Genomic DNA, 11,866 nt, shown 5'->3' with positions numbered 1-11,866 from the left:
GAATATGGTTTTGACTTTCAGAGTTTAATCAAGGTAAAGGTAATGCGGATGCAGTCTTAAAATAACAAATGTTGGGCCCAAAATAAAGTTGTAAATGTGCGCCTGTGGGAAGTTTTGTTTTTGGGTGGTGAGGGGGAAGACTTCAGATTCAAAAGAGATTTCTAAGGATAAGGCAATTGGGTCTTCCTAAGTGCAGTTCATTATTAGCCCTATTTGGTGCAAATATTTATGGATTACCTTCTATACCAGCCTTGGTATGATTCAGGAAAGGCCATTCAGATAGGTTTGGGATCTCAATTCAACTTTTTGAAGATCTGGAGAGATTTTACAAATCTGCATAAAATAGCTTTTCTTCAATGCCTGCCTAAGAGTCACTGAATAGGAAACAATTTATGTTTTCTTTATCTACATAGCAAGTGACATTTGCATGCATGAGAACTGATAACGAAATCTTAATCCTATCTTAACAGTTTGAAAGCAAAATATTTAACTACGTATACTAGCACATAGCTATAAGGGAAAAACATCACAAAAATGTCTTTTAAGATTCATTGATAAAAGCTGCTGGTAAAAATTATTCAGCTAAATTATTATTTTTTTTTTGCCATACTGAATTGTAAAGTTCCAATTTTCTCTATGGAAAACTCCGTTGTTTTAAGAGTAATTTAATAGTTCTTGCAGTCTGGATCCTGCATTTTGAAAAAATGAACTATTCTAGTATGAAAATTAAAAAAAAAGATGACATCCAACTATTGCCTTACAAAGGAAATCTGTTTTAATCAAGCCTGTATTTTTACTGCTAGAGCAGTTTTTTTCACTAGAGAAAAAAAATATCCATACTTTTTCAAATAGAGACCAAGAAATTTTTCAAATCGATTTTCATAGGTATTCATGAATGCTATATTAAAATGTATACAGTATTATCAGGATTGGACAATATCAGGTTAAGAAAAAATAAGCATTTGTCATTGTTTTCTTGAAGCCAAATCCGGTAATTAGATATTATCATGAGAATTTAAACATTTATCCTGTCACTATCCTGTGTTTCATACAGAAAGGGGATTTGCATATTTTTATCTGTTAGCCATCCATCTCACCATGAGATTTTAGTCATTTTAGAAAAGCAAAGGATGTAAATATTTTGATTAGTGAATAGTAATGCTGTACAACAGAGAAGATTTTTTGTGTGTGTGTTGGATAGATTTAAACATCCCAGAACAGTGCAGCCTTAAAGTCACAATGCTTGGCAGAATTTTTATGAGTACAAAGAGATGTTTTTCCATTCTTGTTTGTAACAACCAAATAAATAATGTATGATAATTTATTGGGCATTTCCTTACAGTGTCCAAATTCAGGTGTAGCATGCGCAAGTATCAAGGAAGATATGGAAGAAGATAAACACAGTAATGGTTGATCTTTGTATTTTATAATACATAAACCCAACATTCATTTTAGAGGGAGAAAGGTTATTGTGATTTGCAGTAGCTTCAGTGAAGCATCATTTTATGCAATGTGCATCTGGAAAGTGAATGGCTTATCTTCTGTCAAGTATGACTTGGGATACTATTTTCACAAACGCTGAAATTACACTCGGTGCTCAACATACCAAATATATGATTAACAGAAACTGGAATGTACTAACAAAGGAATTTGCAAACTGTTATATCAATACCAGTTTAATATTAAGTTTAGAATTTAGAAATTGTCTCGATGCCATAAATTGATCTAAACATCCCATGTCTATTAAGAAAAGCTACTTTTGAGTTATCAAATTTCTTCCGAACATTTTTTGATTCCCAGAAAAAAGTCCGATATTTTTAATACCTTATTCATTTTGATAAACAGAAATTTTGTTACTAGTAAGTTGAGAACTTACAGTGAAAGGTTGTTAAAATTTGATTCAAAAGTTATTGACTCAAATGCATAGTTGCAGACTAGATGCTCTCTTTTGCTTTGAAGGTTGAGCTGGAATTTCACACATATTTTCCTTAGAAGTTTGGAAATGGACTGTGTTATTGCTATGGGACATTCTCAGGTGACCGACAAATCAAGTGAAGGAGATTTGGCTTAAAATAGTACTTTTTTCTTCTTGAAATTCTTTTTGGCAGACCTTTAAATTGAAGTCAGGCAGCTTGCATAAAAGCATATAAAACATTCCAGTCAGCAATTCAAACTGCTTGATGCATTAAGTATTAAGACTTCAGTGTCTTGTTTTTTGCACCCTGCTATGGAACTTCATGCCAAAACAAAAATATTTAAAACATTTCTATATATTTGTGAAGCTGACTCATTTTTTTCACTTGTAAGAGTGTCATGGTCATTATGTTGTCTGAAGAACTTTGATTTCTTCTTTAAATACAAATTGGAAAATGTGGCTTTTGAGCAGGTACATTCATGCGAAAGTTTATATTTGCCATTGAATTCTTTATTTATACCTAATAGGTTGGAACTGAAATAATTGCTTTGTAAATAATATTGGGGTTTGGAGTCATGATCAATGAAATATATATATTTGCTGCGAATAAGTAAGTGTTATTTATATCTAACTAGAGATGTGTGCATTACTGTAGTATAAAGTAAAATGTAATGCTATATATGAATGGAATTAAAATGAAATTTATGTTTCTCTAATTGTCAATGTTTAGTGTGTAACTGAAATGCTGATGTTGCTGAATTGAGTGCAGAGAATTAAAAAAAAAGAGTGTGGGGTATCTGTATAAGTTGTTTTTTAGTTATAGAAAACATTACAAAATGTGCACTGCTACTGAAGAAATCATTTTGAAGCAAAATTTTCACAATTTTTCTTTGCACAAAATTATGCTGCTAACGGTATTGTCAAGGAATGGTTGGAACATTTTTTTTTTCATTTTCCACAGGACCTATTAGTGAAGATCACCTAACTGAATGTTATTTTGCTATCTTGGTATATATTACCAACTGCATATATCACAAGACGCCACGATTTTCATGTTTTTCATTATTAATACTTGGAGATATAAAGTTCATTTAACATTAAAATAAGCATCTTTTGCGGAACAAAATGAAGAATTATGCTGAAAAACTATGCTCTGAATTTAGCAATTCCAGTGTTAATTTTTCTTCTGTGATTATTTCTAAAAATGTACAAAAAAGGAAAAGAAAAAAAAAGATGTTGAGGGACCTGAATATGTCTACCCAAACAAAACTTACTTTCAAGGCCTTTTCCCACCTTTGTTACTTTCTCTGCTATTTCTTTCTACAATTTCTGTCTATGCGTCATAAATCAGAAAACATTGCAACTACATCATGATTCCTTCTCTCTAACATGTATTTTGAGTGTGTGAATTTCTTATTTTACCAATAAGTGCTTATTTTGTTGTAGTGTATCTAGTGATATTGGTCATACTGCAAATGTTCAATGTGAAGGAAATCTGCCAGAATTGTACCCTTTGTAAATATAGAAGCTATGCTAGATTTCCATTTGTATTCATGGATGACATGACTATAGATCAAAAGTAACCAAGAGGAATTAAGAGGATGATTTACACTACCATTGGGACAAATTAGCACTTTGTTTCACTAATAATGGAACAAGTTTGTCTACCTTGAACAACATAATATGTAATCAAAAATACTGAATCCTGAGCACTGCGTTTTTGTCTCAATAATCCTAAATTGCATATTTCCAAACTGATGTGCCCATTCTGGTTTTTACTTCATTTGTTTCTGTTTATATAATTTATTTCTCTGGAAAATAAGGGAAGTTTGGGTGACTTCGTAAAATGCCTTACAAGTGCATGTTACACATGGGCTTTGAGAACATGACTTAAGTGAATTCCCTTTGTCTTCATCACTTCAATGGAGATATGTATATCTTATTTGGGTATGCAGAATTGCAGAACTATAAATTATTTATGTACTGATCTTTTTTAATGTATATTTAAATCTAATTAGAATAAAGTTTGCCTGAATGGATTTTCTGCAATATTTTCTTTATATAACAATACATTTTAGATTAATATTAGAATGGGTATGCATTATGTGAATATTGACATAATTGTACAATTCCTTTGTATTAAGCAAATACCCCTACATAGAATAGGCTGGCTCTGTGCATAGTTAGGGTTTTTTTAAAAAGAAAAAGAAAACAGTACAACCTATACTACATGAAAGGATTATGAAGCCTTCAGTATAACGATGGCATTGTCTCCTGTTCCATGTCCAATTGTTTTATCTAGATCAGGGCTTTACAACCAGTGGTACTGGTACCACCTGTGGTACATTGGCACCTTGCAGGTGGTACGCGACCATCCTAGAAAAGTAGTGGGGGAGGGGAATGAGCTGAACCGGTGGCAACACCGCACAAGCCTGAGCGAGAGATGACTGGAGCTGCAGGGCTGTCAGGGTTCAGCAGAAGCACCAAGATCAGCGCCAGGCTCCAACTGGAGTTTGGCGCTGATCCTGGTGCTTTTGCTGAGCCCTGAAGAAGCACCAATCAGCTGGAAAGCAACACTGATCCTGGTGCTTCTGCTGAGCCCAGAAGAAGCGCCGATCAGCTGGAATGTTGCAGCATCTCCAGGGTTTTGTGATTTATATTCAGATGCTTGGCAACTGATTCATATTTATGACAGTCACAATGTCCCAGGGTCATGTGAAGTGACCAAAATCTGTTGCAACCACCCAGCAGATGGGGGGAATAAAAACGAAACACCCCGCCCTGATCTAGATGAACTTTCTCCAATCTTTGGGTATGTTTTGCTATAATTTCCAGAGTGAAACAATTATGTACATAGTTACTTCAAAATAAATCTTTAAGTTTATTGCCAGTGGTGATTCTAGGGTTGTTTGGTTGCTAGATCTTAAAGGAAGAAAATGTTCCTAGTTTTTTTTAAATATTTTTATTGATTTTTTCCATACATTCAATAGCATTTATTCAACAAACGTGCTGTCTGAGTTTACATTCGCTAATACATATTTAGTTCCTAATCCTTTAGTCTTTCCTCTAGCCATCGATAAAATAAGTCCCAAGTTTGATAATATACCATTTCTTCTTTTTCTTTCAGCCTGAATCAGTCTATCCATCTCCGTGCATTCTAATATTTTTCTAATTATTTCTTCATCGGATAGTATTTCTTCATTTTTCCAATAATGTTCCTAATTAATGTGGCTGTTAATTTGTTAAAATGTTAATTTATTATATCGAATTACAAGCAATTATAATTATTTCTATGTGTGGGATATTCCAGAAAAGCATTCTACTTTTACTACTGCTCTTAACTACTGTTCTTAACTGCCTTCTCTTTTAAATCCTGGCTTTTGCTTGATGTAAGCTTATTGAAGAACATATGTTAATCAGAACCATTGTTTTATTCATGCATCCAATGCAATTGGTCTAATTCATTAATAGATTAATCTTAGTTGAATAGTGTTAATTGAATGATCTGGATGTAGTTTGCAGAGAATGTTTATACATTCTATAACAGTGATGGCGAACCTTTTAGAGACCGAGTGCCCAAACTGCAACCCAAAACCCACTTATTTATCACCGGGTGCCAGGTGGGTGTGGCCCACTGGGTGGGCGTGGCTGTGGTGGTCATGGCAGACTGGGTGGGTGTAGCCAAGGTGGGCATGGTCACCTCGATGTTGCTTGTGGAGAGGGTTGGGGGAGATCCAGGGGGTCTCTGGCAGGTGGGGCAGTGGGCAGGAGGCTCGTCCTGTGGGGTGAGGTGAGATAAAGCGAGGCGAGGCAGGGCGGGGGGAGGGAAACCAGCCGAGCTGGGATGCATCCGGCCACGTGGGACCTCGGTGAGTTAGCGGGCAGCTTGTTGAAGAGGGACGGTTGCCATCTCTGGGGCATGGCACGCGTGCCCACAGAGAGGGCTCTGAGTGCCGCCTCTGGCACGCGTGCCATAGGTTCGCCACCACTGTTCTATAATTAAATGAACATAATTTAAATTAAATTATAATTAAATTTGTTTATTGTAACTCTATTCACCACCCAGAGACACTCGTTGAGTTGGGCAACCATATAAATTGGGTAAATAAATAAAATTGACAGAGGAACAAAAAACCTAAATAAAATTACATCTTTTATGTAACTATTTAATTTGGAGAATTGATGTCCTTCCTTTAGATCAGTTGAATCTCAGATGGCTTTGAATAGCCATTTGAACATTGAACTCCAACACTGATTGGAAAGAATCCTCTTGCATTTCTGGTGTATATTTCCATTATTACCAGGAAATATTCTGGATCAAACCTGGCAATGTCTATATGGGAAGCACGAAAGTTAATATCTTTAATTTCATTTAAATTGTTTTAAAGTAGCTTTTATGCTACAAAGACCTAAAGAGTACATAGAAAGAAAAGATGAAAATGAAAATGATCCCTACACACAGACACACAATGTTGGTCTTAACCTGATCCCATCGAGCTTCAGAATTTGTATCTTGGAGCTCCCAGTGTCTCTTCCTATATCATTTACTTCTTTTGTCCCTCACTCACAAAATAATCAACAAAGGAACATGCAGACATGGTCAAAACTCCAGAATAAAATCATCTGTTTGCAAAATTGCCAGGCAGCTACCATTTCACATATACAACAAAGAAAGAGTACAGAGAAGAGCAACAAAGATGATTAGGGGACTGGAGGCTAAAACATATAAGGAAAGGCTGCTGGAATTGGGTATGTCTAGTTTAACGAAGAGAAGGACGAGGGGGACATGATAGCAGTGTTCCAGTATCTCAGGGGCTGCCACAAAGAAGAGGGAGTCAAGCTATTTTCCAAAGCTCCTGAAGACAGAACAAGAAGCAATGGATGGAAACTAATCAAGGAGAGAAGCAACCTAGAACTAAGGAGAAACTTCCTGACAGTTAGAACAATTAACCAGTGGAACAACCTGCCTCCAGAACTGGTGAATGCTCCAACACTGGAAGTTTTTAAGAAGAAACTGGACAGCCATTTGTCCGAAATGGTATAGGGTTACCTGCCTGAGCAGGGGGTTGGACTTGATGACCTCCAAGGTCCCTTCCAACTTTATTATTATTATTATTATTATTATTATTATTATTATTATTATTATTATTATTATTATTATTATTATTATTATTATTATTATTATTATTATTATATACATGTACGGAAAAATATCTGTGGGGTGAATAGCTGCTAATCATTTATTTTCATCTGGAGCAAAAATTGGACGGGGGGGTCTCTGTAAGTGTAGCTCAGAGGATGGGACACTGATTTGATGGTATTCCTTGCACCTCCAGGTTGGTTGTCCATAAAATAAGATGGTGTTTTCTGCATTTTGAAACAGAAATAAATTAGTTTGGGGATGATTTCAAACTGCTTTGTGAAGGATTGTACCAGGGGTATCCATAGTGCGTGTTAAAAAAAAATCAAGATAACCGCTATGATGGTGTGATCAAAACTCTGCTTGCTTTTTATGTGCATCGCGTGTGTGTGATGCATATATGATAAGTGTAGCTTCTGTCACATTTCAAGCTGACTTTTTTTTAACTACAACATGGAGACAGCTGGATTGCAAGTTGGAAATACAGATGATGTGGCAGTTTCCTTGTACTGCAGACTTTTTTGACTTTTGTATTTTTGCACAAAAGAGCTAAACCTGGAAACTACTGGGAAAAATGCAAACAGTACAAAAATCACTTTATTTTCTCCATTTGTTATTTCAGAAACAAGAAAGAGCATATGCTATATTACAGCAAAGCATCAGTCATATTCATGGAATCATTATAATTTTAAAATAAAAGCATTTGTGCTCTTGTCACTAGTAAATTAAATCTTCATCTAGCTCCAAATTAAAGGTATGGTCTCTGACTGAAAGATATCTAAAACCCTATTTTGTACACATATACAATTGGTCTAAATAATTTTGAAGCAGGTTATGTTAAATATTTCAAAGAAATAATTCTTTGCCTAGAACTTACCTTTCCTTCCATAACGGTGACAGAAAACTAACATTTCCTGGGCGTATCTAGGTTCAAACGTTTCCCTTTGAATTCTAATCTTCCACATCATTTTCTCTCTTTCCATTTTTTTAAATAGAAAGGCAGATTCAGGTGAATTCCCTTTTCCTCCTCTACATTAAAAGTTAGGGAGCTTTCCCTTGCAGCAAAAATAATTTCCTGAGACACTGGGATTTGCAATCTGCACTGGGATCTGAAAGTCAGATGCAAAACAGAGGAACGTAGCATGAAAGAGCATCTCTGGCTACAGAAGAGAATGATTCAAACCCGGCCAGGTTGCATGAGGCCCTTCTGGGCCATCCACATCACCTTGGAAACAAGGTAGTAAACTTCAAGCAGGGGAGTGATATGTAAACAAGTAACCTGAGATGGATGGACAGCTGATGTCTTCCAGTCAGGCTTCGCTGCCTGTTGGTTTTTGCCTTCGTCCTTCCCCCCAGCCCAATCAGGGCAAGAGGGTGTAGGCCAGGAGAAGGGAGAAAACACAAGGAAGAGATAGGCCTATTTTCTCTAACTCTACAAGAAAGCGTCCATAGTTTCAGGTGGAAGCAACAGGTGACAGATTCAAGGTAACCAAATATTTTATTCTCATTCCCCTTCACCAGTGGCTTCCAGAAGTTACTATGTCATTTATATCCCTATCCTCCCCCTCTTTGCTATTAAGGGCATTGCCTACTTAGAAAGTTTGTGCAATTAAAAAAAAATGACATCTGGGATAATAAACTGTGTGTGTTATGGAGAGTCAAAAAAGAAATATGCAGCAAACTCGGAATAATTGCAATCGCTTGATATGTAACTTTGAGATTCAGGAGAACACGGAGTTGGGTGGTCCGAGAGAGCCTGCATCGTACATAGCAGATTTGCTTGGCGTGATCATTGTCAAATTATAACTAAAGTGCTTTTCAGCCAGAAACCTTCCAAAATGTTGAACAACCAGTTAAAATATAGGACAGATAAATTTTATAATGTACAGAAATCAAAAAGAGTAGTTCATCTTTGTGGTATAAAATAGAAAAAATCATATTTTTAAAAAGATAGAATAGCATTAAATACTGTGTAAAAATCTTTGCTTCACTGACTTGGTCAGATTGTTTGAGCTCTCTTGCACTTTAAGGAGGAAATCAAGTGCTTTGCATAGTGACCTTTCAGACTGATGCTATCAGATGGTTATGAAGCCTTTGTGAATACATTGTGAAATTACTGGTCTACATTTTATTGTTGCTATAGTTTTACACACACACATTCCATGAATTGTAATAAGCATACCTGCTGGAATGTCCTTTTTCTTGTTTTACTTCAGCAAAGTCTAAGTTTGCACTTGTTTCATTTTGCATAAATTGATAGAAGGAGATCTTGAGAAAGGGCGGGGGGGAAGAAGGCTACACTCCAGATGCTCCCCAAACAGTAGCAAACCCAGGGGTCATCTGGATCTGAGAATTTGACATCTTTGGTTCTACATGAAATTACACTTTCCCAGACAGACCAAGTGTGCAATCTGGGGACTCACAACCCCTGCTGGAAGAGCAGATGACAGTCATGGCTACAAGGGCCTTTGCATACCTTTACGTTGTGTGCCATTTGCACCAATTCCTGAACCAGGAGGCTCTACACACTACACCCCAATCACCTCCCTTATGAATTACTGTAATGTGTTCTACATGGGGCTGCCTATGAAGAGCATTGGGAAGTTTTAGTTGGTTCAAAATGCAGCACAAGCAGGCAGTAATGTGCGCAACTAGATCTGTACACATTATCCCTCTGCTCCGCAAGCTGCATTTATTTGCTTCCAAGTTCAGGGTGTTGGTGATAAAGCTGTACAAGAACTGAATTGAATAACTTTTATTTTCATTTCACTGTATATACAATGGCACACATTAAAATGAAAATCCAATGCACCACTCTCAAAAGTAAAAATTCCACCCACCAAACAATGTCACCATCCCAAGGATAATAAAAATAACAACAATAATGTGGACCAAGGCAGTCATAGAATGGATCCCACTTGATAAAAAGCATCCACGAAAGAGACCTAAAATCAGATGGATTGATGACATCAGCAAGTATTGTGGGCCCAACTGGCAAAAGAAAGCTCAGGACTCTATTAGTCCTGAAAAGGCCTTCAACTTGCAGTGTACAGACAATGGCTAAAATGATGATGATGACGATGATGATGATGATGATGATGATGAACAGCAGCAGCACTCAAAATGTTAAATTATACAAAACTGATGCCAAAACATGCATACATACACATGTATATTTGAGGGATCCTCCATGACATCGACCCATCCCATCAGATCCAGCAGAAGAGGTTTGTTGTGGGACCCAAGAGGGTCTTTTCTGCTGCCTCACCTGCCCTATGGAACATCATTCCTCCTGAGAACATGCTGGGCCCAACTGTGCTGACCTTCCAGAAGAGCCCAAAGATGGCTTTGCCATCTAGCCTGGGGATCAGAGACTGATGTGGGGCCCCTAAAATGACCGTGTTGCTCTCGATTGACTCTGCTCTGCCAGCAATTGCATTGTATGCTTTTTGTTTTTGGAATTCTTTTAATATTTTCTATTCGTCATAATGTCATTTTATTTTTGAGTGGGGTTTTTTTTGGCATTGTTTATGGTTTAATCATAAGCCATCCAGAATCACGAATGTATGATGGGCAGCTATACAAATTGGATGGATGGATGGATGGATGGATGGATGAATGAATAAACAAGATGTGCAAAGCAAATAAATCTGAAACTGTTGGGAATTCGAATCTTTGCAGACTGAGCTGTAGGAAATAAGTTGCAGTGAAAGAGAAAAGATTGCTTCCAAGGAAACATTTTAGGATCTGATTGCTAATATCCAGTGGTGGGATTCAAATATGTAAACAACCGGTTCTCTGTGTGGATGCCGCTTCCAGAAGTCCATTCTGGGCCTGGGCAACAAAAAAATTAGCTACCGGTTCTTCCGAAGTGGTATAAATTGGCTGAATCCCACCACTGCTAATATCATATTTCTGTCCACGTGTGTATGGTTACTAAGAGTCAATACCAAATTGATAGCACATAATCGATCGATTTGTAGGTGAGGAATGAATACTTAAGGCAGAGCTGCTACCTTCTCTGTGATAACCAAATGTAAAGACCTTGTCCATTTATTCATTTGGCAAAGATGGACAACTGCTTTGCTTGCTTTTCCTTAACTTTAGCGTAAAAATGCATAATATTTTCAAACTTTGGTTGAAATTTTTGTTTGACCCTTGTTCGACTCATGAATGATCAAGCTGCACAAATTAGCTTAACATATATAAGTATTAATTACCATACTCGTTAAAAAGTTGAAAAATGTAATCTTAAATTCTTTTGGCAAAGTTCTTCTTCCTCACATCTACATATTTATATTTTAGAAAAAGCTAGTTTTTCATTTATGTGGTACAGTAGCCTTTTTGTACAGACAGAATTACCAGCACTTTTGTTCCCGTTCGCTCAGGTGCCTTTAACAATACCTGAATTTAATGCAAACCATGAATGCTTGCAGTTCCTAAAGATGCATAGAAGGCAGGAACTGCATAGAAGGCCATTTTAAAGATACCAGAGTAGATGTCTCTCCTTTTCTCCCTCAATGAAGGTTATCAAGAAGAGACTGGACAGCCTTTTGTCATGGACAACAGGGTTTAGAGAAAATTTCCAAGGTCCCTTCCAAGCCTTTTATTCTTTGTTCCATGTTAAGATAACTGACTTCCTTTTTTTCTAGATGGCGGGCACTGCACGACATGACAGGGAAATGGCCATCCAAGCCAAGAAAAACCTTACCCACACCACTGATCCAATCGAGAAGCTACGCCTTCAGTGCCTGGCAAGGGGCTCAGCAGGCATCAAAGGCCTGAGCAGGTAAATGGATGGTGAAACCAAG

At 36.9% G+C, this 11,866-nt stretch overlaps 1 protein-coding gene across 1 annotated transcript in view; it reads left to right on the top strand.

Moving 5' to 3' along the window:
* Positions 1–8,448: 8,448 nt before the first annotated feature.
* Positions 8,449–11,866, top strand: part of CAPSL (calcyphosine like) — a 9,908-nt gene continuing 6,490 nt past the window's right edge. Inside the window, exons 1-2 of the mRNA XM_015827333.1 lie at positions 8,449–8,540; positions 11,708–11,844. Of these exons, the coding sequence (XP_015682819.1) occupies positions 11,708–11,844 (137 nt within the window). The 5' untranslated portion in view covers positions 8,449–8,540. The remainder of the gene's footprint in view (positions 8,541–11,707; positions 11,845–11,866) is intronic.

Source organism: Protobothrops mucrosquamatus, unplaced genomic scaffold, assembly GCF_001527695.2.
Source record: "Protobothrops mucrosquamatus isolate PMUCROS unplaced genomic scaffold, P.Mucros_1.0 scaffold3619, whole genome shotgun sequence".
In the NCBI taxonomy this organism is placed as follows: domain Eukaryota; kingdom Metazoa; phylum Chordata; class Lepidosauria; order Squamata; family Viperidae; genus Protobothrops; species Protobothrops mucrosquamatus.
This window is presented reverse-complemented; position numbering and strand designations above follow the sequence as displayed.